This window comes from Pleurodeles waltl, chromosome 9 (assembly GCF_031143425.1).
Source record: "Pleurodeles waltl isolate 20211129_DDA chromosome 9, aPleWal1.hap1.20221129, whole genome shotgun sequence".
In the NCBI taxonomy this organism is placed as follows: Eukaryota; Metazoa; Chordata; class Amphibia; order Caudata; family Salamandridae; genus Pleurodeles; species Pleurodeles waltl.
Genome location: NC_090448.1, coordinates 376,778,621 through 376,800,278, shown reverse-complemented (window position 1 = coordinate 376,800,278; position 21,658 = coordinate 376,778,621). Strand labels below are relative to the sequence as shown.

Sequence of the window (21,658 nt, the reverse complement as noted above, 5' to 3'; positions counted from 1 at the left end):
TCACCACCCATCCATCCTGCCACAGCACAACACACGCATTCTTCGCACCCGTTCCTACACAGGCTACTTTTCCATTCCGCAATATACCTTCCATTGTCACAACACCCCTCTTCAACCTCCTGCAACACGTATTTTTACAGTTTATGACCGATCATGCTCGTAACACTCGTGACCCTTCACTCTGCAGCACCCCTCACCAGCACCTTCACTCACCCCCTGGATCGCCATTCATTCATCCTCGGCAGCACCTCCCTTATTGCTCTGAAACACTTTCACTCATCCCTTTTCACCTCTCTTAATCCTTGTACTTTTTACAGTGCACTCCTCTGAAGCAGTGGTATTTTACTAACCTAAAACAATAGTCTCTCATAAATACGTTACTCCCTGTTGAAGCTGGCGTGAATAATCGTGGTAGCCATTCTAGCGTCTTCCTACGCTATACTTTACTTCTTTTACTCTTAGCACACCGCGGACATCTTGGAACTGGAAGTGCAATGTATCTAGTAGTGCCGGAAGTAAGTCGGACTTGTAATGAAAGGAGGCAGGAAGTGTTTTCTTTTGCTGCGTTCGTCGGCTTTTCCCTTCCGGTGCTGACCCACGCTGCAACCATGTCCGCGTTCGAACAGCTTCGAGCCAATGTAGGCAAACTTCTTAAAGGCATCGACAGGTAAAGCACCAACGTACTGTGTGAGCTCTTCTGCTCTGTGAGATTATTCTAGAGATGTGAAGGCGACGCCCTCACCTTCTTAAGATCTTCTTATCGGCTGTTGATCCCACTGCCCATCCCTCGTTAGCCGCTAGATCATGATACAATAATATCCTTGTTGAATTACTCAATTTCTGTTTATTCTGGTCTGCTTGAAGTATCATCCGATACGTTTGTCTCCATACAACCCTTGTCTAGTCGCGCTACATTTGTTTCTGCATATCAATATGTTCTGTTTGTTACTCCAATTTTCTAGAGCTTTATTTGTATTCCGGCCATTAATTCGCGATTTTAAAATTGGTGCAAACCTTATTCCGGAAGTAATTCCTTGCATTCGAAATCCCTTAACTTCGTGTTCTAGTCATACCCTTTCCTATAAAATGCATATGCATTGTATTCAGACTACGAGCACTTTTAATTTAACCTCATACCTTTCCAAATAAGAGATGCACCTTTGACAACGACCATACTCGTATGTTTCTTTATTTTATTGCCGTTATTTGTAGAGTACACACTTAATTGTGAATAGCAGCGGAGTACGGTATATAAATAACAGGGACATAACCCCACGAGAAAGACTTGCAGCTATACTTAACTATAGAAAACTATGCAATAAAAATGGACAGTAAAATAAAATCACAATTGCCTCTCAGGGGGGAAGAAGGAGAAGAAAAGCTGTTGTCCAAAAAGATAGGAATAATGTAAATATATTTATGTTGGCATTTGTAGAACGTGACCACAGAGAAAGCGCAATGACGGTCTGAACAGGTGGCTAGGGTTCCAGAAACATACAGTTGTTAGGGGAAGGTTGTGGGTAGCCTGTCGGATGAGGTTAGTGCTCCTTGAAGAGGTGTGTTAGCATTTTACTAAATTCCAGGATATTTGACGCTTATCCGATGTCTCCTGGGGTTGATGTTCCAGATTCTGGGAGTATGAATAGAGAAAGCTTTCATTCTGTTTTATTTATTTCTTGCAATGTTTTGTCTTCAGTCTGGTGATGTGCAGGCTTCTAGTCTGTTGTCGCTCCCAGAGATAGGCTGTTGACAGATAAACTGTGATCTTGGTGTTGAGTACATTATAAGTGATGCAGCTAGTCTACAAGGTAATCGATCTGGAAGGGGAGCCAGTGTAGGTCGTTTAACCTGTATACAATGTGGTTGAATTTCTTCATCTCTTAATGAGCCACCCTGCTGCATGTAGGATACCTTTCGGGGCTGCTAGAGTAGTATTGGTGGGACTACTCAGCAGGGTGTTGCCTCTATGAGAGGGCTAACACTTGTACAGTTGTTCCGAAGTCCTCTTCCAGAAGAAACTGCTTCACTTTCTTCGAGAGAGACTTGGAACCAGCGTTTCTTGGTCTCCCTCGTGATCTATTGCTTGAATGAGAAATCTGTGTTCAGGGTGAATCCCAGAGACTGTACATTGTTAGTAAGCTAAGGTGAAGCTTGATCTATTTCAGTTGGAGAGCCAGACTTGAATGTGGGGTTGTTTGGTGGTGGTGGAAAAACTATATGAATTCAGAGCGTGTGGAGTTTAGCGTCAGGAATTTAGAAGATGTCCAAGTTTGGATGCGTTTGAGGTAGGATTTGAGTCTTTGTGGTATTTGTTCAGGATACATTTCGAGAGAGCTGTGTTTCGTCTACGCATTGATGGCTCATGATGCTACTGTCTTGAAGAATGGAGCCAAGGGGGTTCCATACGGAGTTTAAAGATGATGGGGAGAAGATGGCGCCTCTGTCTTACACCTAATTGTCTGAGCTGGCTCCTGTTGATGAGGAAAGATGTGAACTAGTTCTATACAAAACCTGAAAATCACATTCACATTTTCAGCATGTTGGTCTGAGGTGAATGCCCAGCTGCATTGAATGCTTCATAGAGGTCAAATGGGAGGCAGGGGTCTTCCCAGTCATTGAGTAGGCGGGCATTGTCAACTATTTGGAGTGTGGCTGTATCATGCTGAAAAATTAATAGAAGTCTGATTGGTAGTACTGTAAAATATTCATATTGCTGAAGTACTTCTATAGCTGGGTTGGGAATGCTTTCTTGATTGTTTTCCCAGTGGACAGACGTTTGTGGATTTGTCTTGACCCAGGAGTGGTTTCTTTAGTAGGGCAAGGATCTGCCCTGATTTGAGGATGTCTGGGAATGCTCCTTGGACTTGTAGGGGGGTTGGCATTGACAGTCTGGATAAAGGGTTTGAAGACCTTTCTGTGGATCGATTGGATGGTGGAAAAAAGAAGGCTAGTATCGTCTTAGGTGATAGTCTTGTGAGAGTTCAGGGTATTGGAAAAATACACATGCAAGATTGGATTTTGTGGTTAGACAATTGGGTGTGTCTAGAAAGATATTGCAGTGGAAATGTTACAGTGTTGTATCGGATTTCATTCTTTTTGATAAAGAAGAGGTTGATGGAGCTGCATTTGTCATGTGAAGCTGGGGCTATAGGTTTTAGGAGAGGATTGGTGCACTTTTGATCGGGCCTTACTTCTGTTCTTTCTTTAACTGATGGTACTCTTGTAGTAAGAGGCTTTAACTGTGATAAGGGATTGTTGGTTAAAACGGAGTTTGAGGCCATCTAGGAATTCTGATCTTTTGTGTTTCTTCTCCTGTTTTTGTATGGTACATCTATTTTCGCTAAGCTCTTCCGTGTACCAGGTTTCAGTGAATCATAGCATTGTACATGAATTTTCATAATGGGGTTGTATTTGTCAACGTGAATATTGATATGTGGTGGGGTCAGAGTTTTCTGGCAGGTTATTTAGTTCTCAGATTTGTTCCAAGTGGATGCCTTTGGAGCAGAAGGTAACTTTTCGTCTTTTTGTTTGTTTGATGCTTAGGTCTAGTGTATGCAGTGGTAAACAGGATGGCAAAGTGGTCTTTCCAGGCTAGGGTTAGAAGTGTGTGGCAGTGGATATTTGGAGGATACTAATAGGATGAGGTCCAGTGCATTGTCGTTGGTGTCATTTGGGTTATTGATGAATTGTTTTATTTCCACTTCAGAAGTGTTCAGAAGGCTTCCTTTGTAAATTTAGTTTCGTAGTTGCCAGGGAGGTTTAATCTGCCAGGAATGTGGGTGAGTGTTTGATATTTCGTCTAGGAACTGCTTATTTGATCAGATGAAATGAGGGTGTTTTGGAGGTTGAAAGAGGAATGTTGCAGTAAATGAGCTCAAAAGAATTGGGTGTGGTGATGATCCCGAGTGTGCCGGGCCAGGCTGTCCAATCATAAGCAGGAAGTCCCCCTCTTGTTTTGGGTTTCCAGGTAAGGTTTAATGCTGTAATCATTGGGGATGAGGATCCACAGGATATGTGTAGACGATGGTGTGACTCAGGCTTTAGTAATGAATAGTGCATAAAGATTTTGTTGGGTGCTGATCTCTGCGATGTCCGGATTATCTATGAATTGGTGCACATCAATTGAGTGTGTTGTGAGAAGATTGTGTATTCTATTGAGTGGCATGTGGATGAGGCTAGAGGTGTGAAATGTAGGGCTGGGGTAAATGTATTGGCATGGTGTAGGTGTGACTGTGGAAATGGTGTGGAATGACACACAAAGAAGCTAGTTTACCTGGAGCAAGGATTGTGTCCATTGACATCCCTTTATCTTCCAGGTTGCAACAAGTGATGCCTTAGGCTGTATCCACCTTTTGGCTGTGGACAGCCAGGCAATGGATTGCTCTAACTAGTTGTATAAAAAGGTGAGGAAGCCGTAATTGACAGATGGAAACCAGTGCTCTCACTTCCTACAGAGAAAACGTCAGGGAAATCTCGTGATTCCATCTTCCTGAGTTGGGTGCTGGGAGATGATGTCACTTCATGCAGAGAAGGATGTGGTGAAGTGCAGTGACACCACTTCTGTAGGCTTTCAGTTCTTGCCTGAATCATACCAGAAGGGTAGACCATCTGAGGTATTGTATTGCAGCATTTATATAGTCCTTACTACCCTTCTGTGGAGCGCTGAGTCACTTGGTTACATGAGAAGCACGCTACACCATATAGGGTCCGTGGTTGAAAAGATATTTTTGTTTTGATCTTACTTGTGAAGTGTTTGTGTTTTGCCTAATGACCGCTGAGTTGCCAACATTGCGTTACGGGACGCAGCATGTAGCACTGTGTTGGGTGATGAAGTGTAAGAGGCAGACACACAGTTTTATGTGATTTCAGACTGCTGGTAGCTTTGAACAGCATTGCAGGTCCCTTTGTGGTATTTCATATGATATAGTCCGTTACTGCACTAGGTTGGCGAATCTGAGATTTAGAGTATAGTTGTAGCCCTGAGTTGGTATAGTTGGAGGGAGGGAGAAGGGGAGAATTCTGTTGGGGTGGACATTTTGATTATCATCCTATATCTGAGTGTCTTTGTGAGATGTAAAGAAGTAGTTAGATTTTAAAGATATTTATGATCTGGAGTGAATAAGCTATATTAAAGTCCTCTAAGGTGTATAGTAATGAGTGAGAGATTTCTCCAGTTATTCCACGCCTGTTCGTTTGGTGATCATTGTTCTTTTTGGATCTACAGTGCTGGTGATGGACAAACGCTCATAACAGATGTCCTAGGTGAAATTTAGAGATATAATTTATGCTTTTTGTTTTCCTGATCCTGCATATTATGGTTTTAGTATTACTGTGGGCCCTGACTGTTAATTATGGAAGTATATAACTTTATAATGCAACAGCGAACTGTAGGTCAGCCCTTTTTTGCTTAACTGTGTTGATTGAGAAATAAAGAAGGTACAACTTCTGTTGCCAATAGAGTTTAAGTTTATCAAAACACAGCCGGGAGGTCAGTCAGCTCAGTTGAACTGAAAACTGAATTCTCATTTACTTTATACAGGCAGCATCTTACATTGTCTCAAAACCACAATATGTCATACATGTGCATTACCATATAAGACAAGTACTTGCTTAAGCATGTCGTTATCTCTACAGTTTCAGCAATAAGCAGTACATTTCCACAGAACCTACTTGAAACAAGTTACAGGATATGACCCTATTCGACATGTTTCTGGTACATTTCCACATACACTGTACTACCTGTGTCCTTCAACTCTTATTGCTCTGAAGCTTAAGTTTTCTCCTCCCCACGCATCTTTTGTGTTCTTCTCTGCTATGCTTAACTGCTTGCCTATCTAGTTTTCTGTGCACCTACTTAGAACTGTCTTTATCCACATATTTTCTCAGAAACGCGTCCTTGCTTGGGGTGAGTGGGGTGGATGCTGTAATTTTCCAATCTTGTGACGCTTTATTAATTATGTATCTCTGTCTACAAAGTGGACCCATGTTCTGCATTCCCCGGGACCCCCACTCTGTCCTGTCTCTGTAAGTAGCCCGGGCTTGTGTTTTTTACATTTTTTTTATATACTTCGTACATTTCTACACTTCTCCCTGCTGATGGTGGGCCTTCTCGTCTTTATACGTTTTCCTTAACATTCCCCACCTTTAGTAGATATTTCAACTATTTCCTAACCTTTCCCTTTGTAGACATCAGTGCGTATATCTTCTCAACATCCTGTACTTTGTTGACCAATCTAGTGGTAAAAATCCCTCCTAACGTCTGGCTAACATTTTTGTAGCATGTTATCACTAATTGGAAGACAAAATACATCAAGAGCAACACCACAATTATTGGCAACAAGGTCTTAGATAGCCATGACATTCAGGATGGCATTCAGTTAATTTACCTGTTGAACCACTCATCAGGGCCACCCCCCTTATTCACCATTTTCTTCTGCAATGTATGCAGAGTTTGTCTGGCCTCAGTCAATGTTCCTTTGTCTGCGTCATTGGCCGAAACATATGTACAGCAAGCTGTCCCGATCTTGGTGCATGCACCCCCCTCCATTGCCCTGACCAAGTCCAGCACATGCTTATGCTGCCTGATCATTACTCTCCTCGCTCGCAGTTCTTCTTTGATGGCATTAAAGCCATCCTAGGTGGCATTAATTGCCTTTATCAGTTCCCAACAAATTATTGGCAACCAGCGTGCAGATGTTTTAGCTTGGACAAATGGAAAAACACTTCCAAAAGAACAACTGGGCATCATTGAACAACCTGTACTCCCTGTACTCCTGCAGGACGTCTTTTCAGGTTGTAGTTCCAAAGAATTCTGCAACTCTTTTCCTCCGATGATGGTAAAGTAAGGTACTGGAATGGCTAATGGGATGGTTATGTATCTTTGAAATGTTCACTTCTGGAAACACCAGGGAGGGGATGTGCAAGCTGACCAAAGAACAGAGACCACTCTAACCCGGAGGAAGTTGTGAACATAGCCATGCTCTGCAATGCCAGTAGTAGTCCATTAGGCTGGACTGGTGGGCTGCGGTGTGCACTTTTCCTTTCACAATACCTGTTTAGAGAAGGAACTTTGCAGCTTTTGTTAATTCGGATAAATAACATCCCATTTCATCTCCCAAAACCTCAGCTGTCTGATGTGCAGCTGTCTTTTGCTGCACTATTGTTAAGAGGCGTGGGCATGGGAGGGCCTGTCACTGTTTGATGGGGTGCCAGGTGGTGATCACTTCCTGGTTGATTTCGGAAGGTATAGAAAGCTAGGGGTAGGCAGTGCAGCCATTTCTTTTGCAACGTGACACACAGTCTACTAGTTTTACTTTTTAGGAGGCCATTAAGGTGCTCCACAATACCGTTACTTTGGGGGTGATAAACAGGTGACAATTTATGCTTTATTCCTAGGGAGGTACAAATGTGCTGAAACATTGCAATAATGAAGTGAATGCCGTTGTCTGAGCAGATAGCCTCAGGTATTCACCACCTAGGTATGACTTCTCCTATTATCAAATAGCTGCTGCTTTAGCATCTTTGTGTACTCATGGTCCTGCCTTAATCCATCATAAAAATGGACAAACAATACGATGTCTGTAATTGTTACATTTTTCAATCATGTCAACAACCTCTAAATGCACATTTTTAAATGGACCTCACTTTTAATGTTGGTCTAGTGCTGTATGTTGGCACACTGCACATTCTGCAATGTACATAGTAATCATTTCAGCTAATTGAGGAATAAACAAATCTGCTTGCAAAGTAGCAAGAAGATGCTGCTTTGCAGTGTGTGCTGGGAGATGTAGTTGTTCTAGAGCTGTGTACAGCAGGGCGTGTGGCATTTTTGGCTTGCCTGTAAATGAAGTCACTGCTCCCACAATTCCCTTTCACGAGGTAGTGCTTGTTTCTGTAATTCATGTATATGTAGTCTTGCCATCTCTGTAGGTGGGAGTGGTAAATTGGCAGCAGAATGTTGTCTGCTTGTCATCATAACTGATGTGTGTTCATTGTGTTCACTAAAATCTGGGGATACTTTAGCTGCTTCTTTTGCTGCCCAGTCTGCCACTGTTACCCCTGACGATAAGGTCTTACTGGTTTGTGTGTGCCACCCATTTTATCACTGCTACTTTGGAAGGGAGAGTTAGAGCTTTTATTAATAGAGCTAGTAAGTCTTTGTGCATCACAGGTGACCCATCAAATTTAGAAATCCCTTTCTTTCCCATCTGTGACTGCTAGAATGTACAGTGGTGGTTGCAAACGCTGCGTCTGATTAAATGTGCCCTCTAGTTTCTCAGCCTGTTACAATGTTTCAGTAATGGTTACTAATTCTGTTGCCTGTGCCGAAAAGTGAGATGGTAGTGATATCTGGCTAGTAATTTATAATGTATCAGAGGAACTCCGTTGTTCAACTCTCACCAGTGCTTCTCCAGAATGTCTAATCCTTGTTTCTTGATCTATGATGGCGGAACCATCGACATCTAGCAAACTGCTCCCTGCGATTTTGTCTTTTCCTACTTTACTTCCTTCATCTAGTATGCAATTGGCGCAGTCGTACTTGTTCATGGTCATTAACTGGGTGCCAAAGAATGTTGCTGGATTAACTGTGTGACAGCGGACCACTTGCAACAATGATACTGAGGAGCATTACTTTGTCACCAGATGACCTCTGAGTCGTGAGGGTACCCTTTGCTCTTTGTGAGTTGGCAAATACTGCATGCTCTACAAACAATGTTAAAGGTGATCCCATCACTATGGTGGTGGATTTCTGGACTGCAAATGCCGTTGTGGCCAGCACTTACTCACAAGGGTGGTGATCCTTCATGATGGGATCTAGCAGGTATGTGTGGTATGCAGTTGGTTTGTGTCCCATGGATGTCTTCTGAGTCAGTACTGCAGTCATTATCATTCTGTTACAGTGACAAACGCGTTTGCTTTATTCAGGTGTACCTAACCCTGGAGCATTCGTAATTGCTTACATTAGCTCCGGAAATGCTGTCTTCCTTTCATTGGTCCATTTGATTTCAGTCTCAGTGGTATGGGACTCTTTGAGAGCGGTCAGAAGCAGTGCAGTCAGGGTGGCATAATCATGCACCCATTGTCTCACATAATTGCAGAGTCCCAGGAACTGCTGCATTTGTTTTTATCATAGTGGGCTTGGGCATTTTTCTGATACCTTCTGCCCTATCAGGTTTCACTCTTCTCTTGTTCTTGGATATATTCTGCCCCAAATAGGGAACTTCTGTCTGCACATATTGTAATTTGTCTTTTATCTACATTGTATCCCTTTTCTGCCAGCACAAAAAGGAAACCAATAGTGTCTTGTCTGCCTGGGTTTTCTGTGGAGCTGCATATCAAAATGTCATCCACGTACTGTAGAAGGGTGCTTTTGCAGTTTGTTTAAATTATTTTTCACTGTCCTGCTAAATATGCTTGGGGACTCACAATAGCAGTGCAGTATACGTGAATAACAGTACTGGGTCTGATGATAAGTAAACCCAGTTAGATACTGATTATCCGGGTGCAGTGGGATGCTAAAGAATGCATTTTTCCAAATCAATCACTGAAAAGGGACAGAGCCCTGGAATGGATCACCTCCTATCTCACCGGCAGAACCCAGAGAGTCCGCCTCCCCCATTCTGCCCGGAGGCCACCAAAATCATCTGCGGCGTACTCCAGGGTTCGTACCTAAGCCCGACCCTCTTCAACATCTATATGGCCCCACTCGCTAACATCGTTCGATCACACAACTTCAACATCATCTCATATGCCGACGACACCCAGCTGATCCTCTCCCTCACCAAGGACTCCGCCAAGACCTACCTCCACGAAGGAATGAAGGCTATCGCTGAATGGATGAAGAGCAGTTTGCCTCAAACTCAGTTCCGACAAGACGGAAATCCTCATCTTCGGCTCCACCCCCTCTGCATGGGATGACTCCTGGTGGCCTGCCACTCTCGGAGCTGCTCCGACTCCCACTGACTGTGCACTCAACCTAGGATTTATCTTGGACTCCTCATTAACCATGACCCAGCTAGTCAACGCCAGCTCCTCCTCCTGCTTCAACACCCTCCGCATGCTCCGAAAGTTCTACAAATGGGTACCCACCAAAACCAGAAGAACAATCACCCAGGCCCTCGTAAGCAGCAAACTGGACTATGGCAATGCCCTCTACGCAGAAACCACGGCCAAACTCCAGAAGAGGCTGCAACGCATCCAGAACGCCTCCGCACGCCTCATCCTGTACATCCCCCACCACGGTCACATCACAGAGCACCTGAGAAACCTGCACGGGCTCCCAGTCAACAAGAGAATCGCATTCAAACTCCTCACCCACGCTCACGAAGCACTGCACAACACTGGACCAAAATACCTCAACAGACGGCTCTCCTTCTACACCCCAAGCTGACATCTCTGCTTCGCTCCGCTGACCTTGCAACCTCCCCACACGCCTGCAGAACTACAACCGACGGTAGATCATTCTCGCACCTCGCCACCAAAACGTGGAACACTCTTCCCACCCACCTGTACCAGACCAAAGACCTCCTTACCTTCAGGAAACTTCTCAAGACCTGGCTGTTCGAGCACTAGCAGCACCTCACCCCCCCCCCCTCCTTCTCCTACCTCCCTTCCTCAGTGCTTTGAGACCCTCACGGGTGAGTAGTGTGCTTTACAAATTCCTGATTGATTGAAAAGTAAGTTGAGTGAGTGGGAATGTTGAGTACGACTGACGGGTCTGTCACCATAGGGAACTCTGGTACTACTATGTCATTAAGGGGGTGAAAATCTTGAATCATCCTCCAAGTTCCCCCTTAGGTTTTTTCACCAGAAGAATCGGTGTGTTACATGGTGACATTACCGCATATCTTACTCCATATGCAAGTAAAGCTTGTAGTGGTAAAGATGCCCTCTTCTGTTCCTTTGGATAAGAGATATTGGCGTACCCTGTGCAGTATTGCCCCTGGTTTCAGCGTTATTTTCACAGGCTCTGCTTCTTTGATCAATCCCATGTCATGTGGTCCCGTTGTCCATAGAACTTGTGGTACCAGTGCCAAATCCTTTTCTCTCATTGAAATGTACTGTGCGTGTTTTGGCACAGTTTTGTATTGTAGCTGTACCCCGATGGAAATATCCATTTCAGACACAACTGTCTGAAACTAGTCAGTAGGCTGTCGTGAAATAGATCTACGTCTGATATGTCTCTCAATTTGACTCGTAGGTCCATAAATGCTACTGACCCCCACTGTTCCTGTCTTCTGTCAACACTGCTGTAGCTTGGCCTTATTTCAAGGGCTTGTATTTGAAGTATCAGATCTTCGAGGGGTCCCCTGGCCTCTCAGTACTGAACAATATTTGTACTGTCTTTCCCACTGTTGTGTGCACTATTAAAACATATATGCCGCACAAAAAGGCCTCTGTGTCAGCTGGAATAGCCCTGACCTGTTATTCCAACACCACGTGAGCTAAGAGTGACAGCATCCTACCTGGCGTGGTACCAGATGTGTGACATACCCTCGACCCATCTTTCAGAAAGGAAATGTCATATTCAACTTACTCATTAGGTCTCTCCTGAGAAGTTTGACTGGTGCCTCTGGGTAATATAACAGTGGTCCCTCAATCTGCATGTCTCCTACGGTCATGCTTACTGATTCAGTGAAAGGAACCCTCCGAACGGCCCCAGAAAATCCCTGTGTGTTGATTGACTTGTGAGAAAGTTGTTGTCTCCCTTCTCTTAATCAAGATTTGGTTGCCCCAGTGTCAATTAGACAACTATAGGGATCACCACCTATGGCTACTGTCACAGTAGGCTCCTCATCAGTCCTGTGGGTTACCGATAGTACTGGACACACAGTGGTTGTCTGTGGGCATTTTCATTGAATTAAATTGTTGGTTGGTGTCCCTCTGGACATCTGAAGTTGTGCATAAAAGGTATTACCTCCTTGCACTGTCACTCCTCCCATCTTGACCTGTGTCTCTACTCCTGCAGTATTTCTCACAACCTAGAGTATTTTCTGTGATACTTGTTCTTGCTCTGACTTGGGAGACCTGCAAGGTTGTTACTTGTTGGGGAGGAGGGGGGGCGACCTGCACCTGCTTAGGACCTCATCAGTCCTTTGGGGTGATCCGTCCCTGCTCTTGCTCATCTCTCTCTCTTTTTCTACATTCCTTCATAAAATGACCAACTTTGCAACAGTAAATAACACAGTTGTTCGGACCTGTTTCCTCGTCCTTGTCTTCCTCCCTGTGTCAGCTCATGGTCCCCTGAAAGACCACCTCGTCCTTTCCGCATGCCTTTGTTGTAACCTTTATAAAACAGTTCATAACTATCACACGTGGCATAACTTTTCCCAATGAACTAATCAAGCTTATAGCTCAGACGTATTGTATTCAGCAAGAGTTATTGCAAAAAATATATTTTCCCTCTAAGGTTTGTCACAGGATAGGAGAACACCAAAACCCTTGCTTATTATGGCAGTCTGTAACATTTCATGCATCAAATATCTGCCTGAAGTCTGTAACACTGTGTCATAACAATCCACTATTAGAGGCCTATTAGCTTTAACAAATACTTCTCGAAGTAAATAAGCCATGCCTACTGCCTTAATAATAAAGAGATCAGACTTATGGGTGTGAGCATAACTTTTACCAGTAACCCAATCAAGACTACCCTTTATCATTGATTTTCACTATAACCATCTCAGGGTTTCTTGATGTTGAGTTCATGTTTTGACACGCCAGCAATCTCATTTTGTAGTAGATGTTTTAGTGGTGGGCTGTTAGGGTTTCGGCATGATTAAGACAGCACTGGCTATATCTCCTGAAATCTGAACTGCTGCAGAAACATGAATAAATGGCAGGCGTTTTACAGCAACTTGATTACCTTTTAACAGTTCACTGACTGGATTGTAATTGATATGATTAAAGATATCAATTATTGATATCTTTTAAAGATGGATATCTGAATTGCTGAAGTTATGACTGTTCACAATCGGTATGGGTAGCCCAACCATTTCAACACAGGCCAGTACCACAGCACTAGAATTTTCTTAGGCTTAGAATAAAGATTAAGGTAAACCCTCTTGTCTTCAGTATTGTACATTTCCGAGTCTTATATGTAAGTAAAGCTCCGTTCTCCTTACCAAGAATAACTGTATATGGACACTTGATTTATTGTAGGATACTATGTTGATTGTATCCAAGTTTCAAACCAAAAACTTTCAGGTGCACCTGTTGAGTTCTTGTCCAGTTTATAGCAAGCCATGAGTATGTGGCTATCCAATTGAATGAAATAGTACCAAACGCTCTGTGATATAAGTGGTAAATGCCCTGCTCACCATAAATACTGCACAGTATCTTTTAGCTTCCCCAACGCTAGACAAGCTCTTCACACCACATTACCGGAATTGTGTGTTTTGTTTTGATCCACTCTTTCACATAATTAAAAATACCAACCTATCCTTTTAGGCTGGGGAGACATTGTAGAACATCCCTATAAAAATAAAGAATTCAACGGTCTTGACTGACTTTTTTTTTTTATTTTGTTTTATTTTTTACCCCCTTCTAGTTCTTTCTCCTCCTTTTGCTGCGTTGACCAGTTCAGGTAGTGTTTGTCAACATAATAGCACAGTGTTATATAAACAAACATGCCGGATCTGTTCTGGAAGTTTATCAAACATGGAGTTTCAGAAACAATATATTGGGGGAATGTTTTTTCGAGCCACGGTGTAGTATCGTGTGTGTTCCATTCCCTTTATGTGTGAGCAGGTGTCTGGAATGTTGAGAGTGAATAATGCAGAAAAATGTTGTTGTGTGGGCTGCAGTGGAAGCCACCTTTGGTGCCAGAATGTTGAGGAAAGAGCTGTGTCTTCTTACAAGAGTCTGTGACCTCTCAGGCAGAGAGTTCTTTATTTCTCCTTAGGCAACAGACACAGCAGGTAAGTCATTTCAGGAATCCATCCATCTTCCAGCTGTTGCTGTCTTCTAGTTTCCTCTACACATCACACACCAATGTTCTATTACATCGTTTACTGTCAACGTTCCGGTTCAGACACCAGGGAATGGGAACACACATCATACTATTCACCAGTTCTTATACCCATTATTAAGATGTTGGGACTATGTACAGATGATTTTCATTACACAAAGCCTTGCCCTTGCCTTACAGTTCCTAACTGTTCTTCTGTCTTCCCTTCCTGTTGTCTTTCATAGCACGCATTCATCCCCTCTGCACAGTGCACATTACCAGAAGCATGAAATAACGTTGTGGGTAGGACTTCCTTTTGTATGGCATTTATTCACTAAACTTTTCGGTCTGTTTTTCCATATTTATTGTGTGTAAAAATAGAGCTAGAACTAATATTTTCCACTTTTAATTAACAGATGAGGGTACACTCCCACTTGGATGGGTATTGGGTTTTACTGCTTTAAGATGGGCGTATACCATGCATTACATTCATATGAAAATATACGCATAGAGGTGTAAACCTGTGTACATCTGCAGCAGCTTAAATCTTTATTAGAAAAGCTTGCCCCTTTTATAGATTCTCTGTCAGTCGGCACATCCATTGTTCTGGCACTATTTATCTGTGATCAGTGATAACTGGAAGCCCTAGTTGTGGTCTTTTTGTAATTTTAATCCTCCTAAGGAAATTCGTGCCCGAGCAGAGTTTCTCCGATTATGAAGAATAAAAGGTCCAAGCTAAATATACTGGATGAAGAACAGGGGCTTATTAGCATTAAATATATTTCTGCTTTATCTGGATTATGTATGTTTTCTGAATCCTCCATTTTTCTGAAAAAGCATTTCTACTCGTTTTTTAAATTTTATTTTTTACAAAATTGTAATTTTAACCTGTGCGTGTTTTAAATAATTCACGTATCATCAATTGTCAAAACCTCGTTATTCCAATTACAGATGGTCTGTTATTAATTTTAGCTTAGTTGTTATGCAACAACTTGCCCAGCACTAAACATCGTTTGCCATTTCAATAGTGTAATAACCTCAATTGCTGTAAAGGTCTTTGAATAATAATCATTATTTCTTTAAAACAAATAGTATTTTTTTAATCCATTTTTTGATGCTTGGTGTGCGAGCCTTGTTTGATCTTGGGTCAGTAATCTTTACTGTATGGTATATGTTTTGCACAGAACTGGACTGTTGGGTAACTAACCCATGTTGCACTACTGTAAGTTTCTTACGGGTTAGTATATCACACGTCCAATTTTTGAATTTTTTCTCAAGTAAAATTATTGGAGAAACATCTTTTTGACCAAGAGCTCTGATTAATTTTATTAGATGATTGTGATGTACGCTGAACAATTTGTAGTTGCAAAGTGGGGTGACGGCCCACCAGGCGGGTTTGGTGCACTTGGAATGTAAGTGACCCACATATATCATCCAGGGATTTGAACTTGCTCCTTGCAGAGTATCTTGCCACCAAATATGTTGACACACTAACCTAGAATGCTTGCACCATACAGCTTCAACAACTTGATCATTTTCCTCACTTTTCATACTGTTTTTATTTGAAAGTGAGCCGTCTTTATTGTTTTTCAGTTTCGTTCATTCTATTTGCTATGGTTCATGTAAGGTGATTATTTTGTTTTTTATCAAATTACGTTTTGGCCAGGCACCAAGATATTTGAACGGTGTATTACCTTTGTGTAAAATATTAGGTAGTCGGACACGTCATGAGCTTTCTCTGGTGGCTTATGCCTCTCTCAGAAAGATAGCTGCAGAATGGCCTCCGTGTTTGCAAAGATGTATGGGCGTATACATATATAATCTAAAAATAAATGTACAAAGTTATACGTGGTGTCCGCGAGTGCGGGAAGAAATGTATATGCATTGTCGATTACTGTGTGAATGGGTGGTAATATTTTGTCCTCTGTTAATTGTTGGACTAGACGGATTGTAAAGGTGCTATTTCGGTGGGTGGGGGAGCTGGGGGGAAGGGCTGCATGGGTCGTTGAATTTTTATAATTTCGCTTTTTTTTCTTCTTTATAAGGTTTGGGATTAATGTGAATGAACTATTTAATAGTTCCACACTTGCCAATTTAATGAGGTTACCTTGAGTGACCTATGTTAGGGATTTTACTTTTTTAATGTTAACCAATATAGGACAATTTAAACAACTGTGTGTAAAACATTGTACTTATCCCTGTTACTTCTCTAGCATCCACTATTTTCAAAATAGTGTTGCTTGCTTCAACTTGCTACTTCTTTTGACATTCAGTCCGGTTTAACAGTACAGATGTGAAATGTTACCTTTACTAGACGTAGCCATCACACGGACAAATGTTTATTCTTGTCGTGGTTTTTCTTTGCTAGGTATAACCCCGAAAACCTGGCCACTCTGGAGCGTTATGTGGATACTCAGGCCAAAGAAAATGCCTATGATCTAGAAGCCAATCTGGCAGTGCTCAAGCTGTAAGTCTCGTTTACACAAATCGATAATGTTTGTTCTGTTGTTTTTTTTTAATTTTTTTTTTTATATATAGGTTACAACTATCGTAGGCTTGCAAACGCTGATGTGATCCACAAAAGAATTGCACATCTGCATGCAGTTACTCCTCTAGATTTGTGCAAATTTACAACAGTTTTCCTTTTTAAAATAGTTCCCAGAGGTACTTTTGTAATCCTGGGAAAGTAACGTGACTTTTTAAAACTTTTTGTTTTTTACTATTTCCCCAACGTGAAATTGTGCACATGCCAAAGTCTCTGAGCCATTGCGCATTTTTTCTCCTTCAGTGAAAAAATCCCCTTCCCTGACAACCTCACAAAGCATTAGGGCGTTTCTTTCCCCTTTCCATACTAGAAGGGTACTTACTCCTACCCTCCACCTGCACAAGTGTCTGGCCATTTCCAGAATAGGCAAGGAATGTATGAATATTCACAATCTCACATATTTGTGGACATTCAAAAACTTTCAAGACTAACCACTCCTTGAAACGTCTTCTCCTTGTCCTTTTTGTCGAATTTACCCCCGTTATCATGACGAGATCATTGTTGGATAATATTGCCCAGGAGTACATGTATGTTCATGTGCAAGATCCATTCTTGCCGTTCTAAATCGAAGCTATTTGCACTTATAAATTAGGTATCTTGTTGAACATGGTTTGTGAGTGAGTATCTTCGTTTGTGTTCAGTTCTGCAACTGAATTGAAACCCCAATGTTTATACTAATCTTCTGTGCTAAAATATGCAAACAGCGATCAGAAGAAAGTTTCTTTTGGTCTCCCAGAATTCAAACTTCTGAACTTCAGATTACACAATGAAGCATGCCACTAAGCTGTTACGTTTGTTTATACTAAGATCCACATCCTTATAGTGAAATGAGAGACCCGTTTTTCAAAATGTTCTTTGAAATGGTCGGTAGGCTGAATAAAGGACCAACTATAAACGGGATTGGCAAAAGTCCCAAAAGTCATTAAGCGCGAGCCAGCAATGAGTTTATTCTCTGCAAGGAAGCTGAGAGGCAGTCCTGCTCTAATCACTTTTACAATAAAAAAGAATGTTAATATATGTACATTAAACCACCCTTTGACAAATACCTTAAATAGCTTTCATAAGACTTTCAGATATGAAACTCTTAAAACAACCCAACCTGCCATGTTTTGCCCATTACCCGGAAGCATTTTTAGCTGCAGTCTGAAAGAAATGTATGTCCTCATCAGCAGCATTGTATTCTCTGCTTTGATTAATCAATGCCCGAACTGCAGCATGTGTCGTGGCCTTTAAGAGATTGGGAGCATCTGAAAAATGGTGACCTGCAACAAACATTGCCTTATAGTTCATTATACCGCCAGTCCTTAATCGGTCTGGCTTCTCGTCACAACTTCACATTTGCACTAGGCACTTTGTAATTAGAATTGATAAAGCTTTAAAGCTGCGATTTGTTCAAAAGCATAACATTGTTTTTTTAAGTAAGTTGTTATATCAGTATTTTTTTTAGATCTGAAAAAGTGTACTGTGTGGTACTTTGCTTGTAAGTGTGTTTACGTTGTTTAATAGCGTTTTATTTTGATGTCTGTAGTGACAATCTGCAGTTTGATGTAGTCAAATGGGCTTGACAAGGAATGGAAAATAGTGATTGGCTTTGTAATTTAGTTGTCCTAGACGCCACACGTTTTGTTTGTACGTCAACCTGTACCACTAGCCTATATAAAATAATTGAAAACACTGCTCTCTAATGCCGTAGTAAAACATGCACTGGAAACACTGAAATTAGTCATGGAATCGGCTGCTGGAGGCAAATTTCACATTAAAAATAAATAAAGAATAATATTTCATGAATGAATTTTTTTTTTTTGTATTGACTTCAAGTTAAAGCCATTGTCATTTTTTTAAATAAACTGGTTTGAACCAAGATACTAGTTTGTTCCAGTGGAGTGGCCTCCCAGCTGTAAGCATGTGGACCATCTGTCAGAAATTGCTTGGATCTCCGTTGACAGATTGGTCTAATGGGGAAAAAAACATACCATATTGCGGATCACAGTTTTGCAGATTCACCTTTTTTATTGAATTGCAAACCTACACATTAGTTTCTTGCTTAAAAAAGTCTGTAAAACTATTGGACAAGTATTAAGAGATGACAATCTGCCTTGATGTTACACGATTCTATACCTAACTAACAGTGAGGAGCATAGATGTACAAGATAGATGTATGTTTCTTGTTTATCTCCATCCTTGCATGTCGCAATATGAATTGTGGACACCTGCTTGGCCTTCTTTTTCTCCTGCACAAGGCCGTTAAATGTGGGATCTTTTAGCAGGTGTTAGGCACTTAATGTATTTTGTCTCCTAATGACCCGATCACCATTGTATGCATTGCATCGTGATGATTGTTTGAGATCATAGGACCTGGAATTCTCATACCCTAGGTGCGCGATTGGAAAATCTGAGCAGTATTCCATGTTTGCTCATCCTCCTCACTTTGACCCTTTATGTGTTCCAGGTATCAGTTCAACCCTGCTTACTTCCAGACGTCTGTAACGGCTCAGATCCTGTTGAAAGCCTTGACAAACCTCCCGCACACTGACTTTACCCTCTGCAAGTGTATGATTGACCAGGCACATGTATCCTTTCATTATCTTTTGTTCATCCTGTTGGATAGTGGAATGCTAATGAATAAAATGTGTTTCACCTAAAGAACATTGGCACGTGGTGTGGTATCTATTGGTGTTGCTGAATTCGCCACTGAACAGATCACTGTATGTGTCTTAATGTTTTTGGGAGACTGCTGGGATGCTTAACAGTACTAAGCTGCACGAAGACTAGGCCAGTGAGCTGGCAAATAGACGCGTTTCATCCTGTGTGAAGGTGGCCAGCTTCTCTTGCTATCGTTTTCTTTTTTTAAGTGTTTTAAACGTCACCAAGTTTGTGAAGTTAATAACATAGCCAAAGTTTAAAACACTGATACTCAAAGTACTCCCGGGGGCCGCGTGCGGCCCGCCTGACATTTACATGCGGCCCCTAAGTCCACAGCAGCACTGTGCTGCCGCTTACTCGACTGTCACTAGCACCAACAAATGTTAAATAAACGGGCAAGTATTTATTTAGAGGCTAATTGAAGTTAAAGAAAGGGAATAACTAGGGGGTCCTGGACCCCTTAACTTTAGAAACACCTTCATTATGAAAAACATTTTGCAGCAAAAGTATAAAAGTATGATCAGTTTGAAATCCAAAAGGCGTATTTCATTAACATGCAGAACCGCTTCACCTTAGTACACAAGATTATATCACTGTAATGAGAAGTTTATTTTAATCATAAAATGATAATTTTCAAAATCAATTTAGAAACATTCATCTCCTCCCATCCCCTCCACCGAACACTGACTACAATGTGAATTGGGAACTAAGAGGCAAGTCAGTTGTTAGGTGAACTCTTTGGGAGGCCTGGGTTTCTATTGTACATGAAGAACATTATAGTTTATTAAATTAAACACACAAGTTTTATACAGCATACATCCTGAAGAGGTAATTCGAGGTCCTTATATGTGGTGATGATGAAGAAAAAGTAAAAAAAAAAAAAAAAAAAAAAGGAGGTAAAGTGACATAACCAAATTGTGTGATCCTAGACAAATGTTTTAAGTGGAAAAGCTGGAATATATACCAAAGTTTCTGGTTTCACATTGTGCAGTTCAGAAACTAGATGTATATGCTTCACTTCGCCTACAACCACTTTACCACTATCCCTCCCCACCCCAGCCCGCCTCCCTGCTGGCATCAGTGCGGCCCTCGGTCACATCACAGACCAAACAGTGCAGCCGCTGGGAAAATGTGAGTACCCATAGTTTAAAAGAATCCTGTTAGATATCCCACAAAAAAGCATAAAATCAGTTCTGCTAGAGGAAGATAAAAGCTGTAGACCATTCATTGACTGTTAATTCTCTTTCAATAAACTTTGAATAAATAATCTTCAGAAAATAAAAATAGATTGCTAAAAAGACCAGAAGGACAGAGGGTGGAGGTTGCAGGAGATTGCAGCCACTTGTTGTGAGGCGGGGTTGTCTGGGACACATTTTCCTGTTTATTTTCCCTTGACCTAATCTTTATTTTAGCAAGAAGAAAGGCCAATCAGACAGATCTTGTACCTTGGGGACCTGCTGGAGACCTGTCATTTCCAATCGTTTTGGGTGTGTATTCGTAACAAACTTGTCTGAACCTTTTAATTTGTAGCTTTATATTGGATTCTCCATTCAGCCCGAGTGTGACTTTCCTTGTTGTATGGCTAGCAGGTACCCTATGTTTGCCAGGCCTGCTACCTGTGATTTTTGATTTGCTTATTAGTTTGAGGCCGAGTAAGAGCTCCTTTTTCCTGAAGTCTTATCTTCCTTTAAGGTCTACGTCTTCACCTCATTTCCATTTCATACCCAAAGTTTTGCAAGGCCTCTGTGGTTAATGTACTAGTGTAATCGAAATTTCATGTAACATTGATAGTCACCCAGGGTGGCATGCCAACTTGTTAAAAGGGCGAGATTCCCTTCTTACAATATTTTTTCGTAATCCTTCCACAACCCCATTATTTCCTACACTTCTCGATGTACAGAGGACATAAAACATATGCTTTCTCATAGAGGCTGGTATCTTGCTGTATCGCATTTGCTGATATCCTGAAGTGCTACTGTGCTCCGATAAACCTGTCTTCAGTCGTGTCTCATTAAATAGATTGGTTTGAGTCCCTAAACGTTTGCAGCCCTCGAGGTGATTGTGTCTGCATCATTGCAACATCCAGTGACCTTCTCATGCTCGCTGTGGCATTTCACTGGTGTATTTTTAATTAATATTTATTTTGTTAATGTCTCTCCTGCCACCTGTTCCTGGCTTTAGAGCACTTTTACTGACTGTAGATTGCAGAGCAGTGCCACGATGGGGTATAGAGTACGTTTATGATTTTGTGGGTTATGCAAATGATTTTGGCCTGCTGCTTTTTGTTTGCCCTTCAGTGGGTGTAATTTTTTTAGGATGGGGTTGTGGAATCGGAATGTTTCTGGGAGAATGAGGCACTGGGTGAGATTTAAGACTTTGCATGCTTTATTCATTGTCTTGGCAGAGAATCCAATCTGATTGCAATGCAATATTAAAGGCTGATAACACCACTGCTAGGGTGCCTCATATGTAGCTGAAGCATCAGGACATGAAAACCTGGCAAAAGGTACAGATGCTGGAAGATA

The 21,658-nt window shown here is 41.7% G+C and overlaps 1 protein-coding gene across 1 annotated transcript in view; it reads left to right on the top strand.

Annotated features, from left to right (window-relative positions):
• Nucleotides 1-522: 522 nt before the first annotated feature.
• Nucleotides 523-21,658, top strand: part of EIF3K (eukaryotic translation initiation factor 3 subunit K) — a 56,117-nt gene continuing 34,981 nt past the window's right edge. The window contains exons 1-4 of the mRNA XM_069206975.1: nucleotides 523-667; nucleotides 16,314-16,412; nucleotides 18,940-19,060; nucleotides 20,546-20,620. Of these exons, the coding sequence (XP_069063076.1) occupies nucleotides 609-667; nucleotides 16,314-16,412; nucleotides 18,940-19,060; nucleotides 20,546-20,620 (354 nt within the window). The 5' untranslated portion in view covers nucleotides 523-608. The remainder of the gene's footprint in view (nucleotides 668-16,313; nucleotides 16,413-18,939; nucleotides 19,061-20,545; nucleotides 20,621-21,658) is intronic.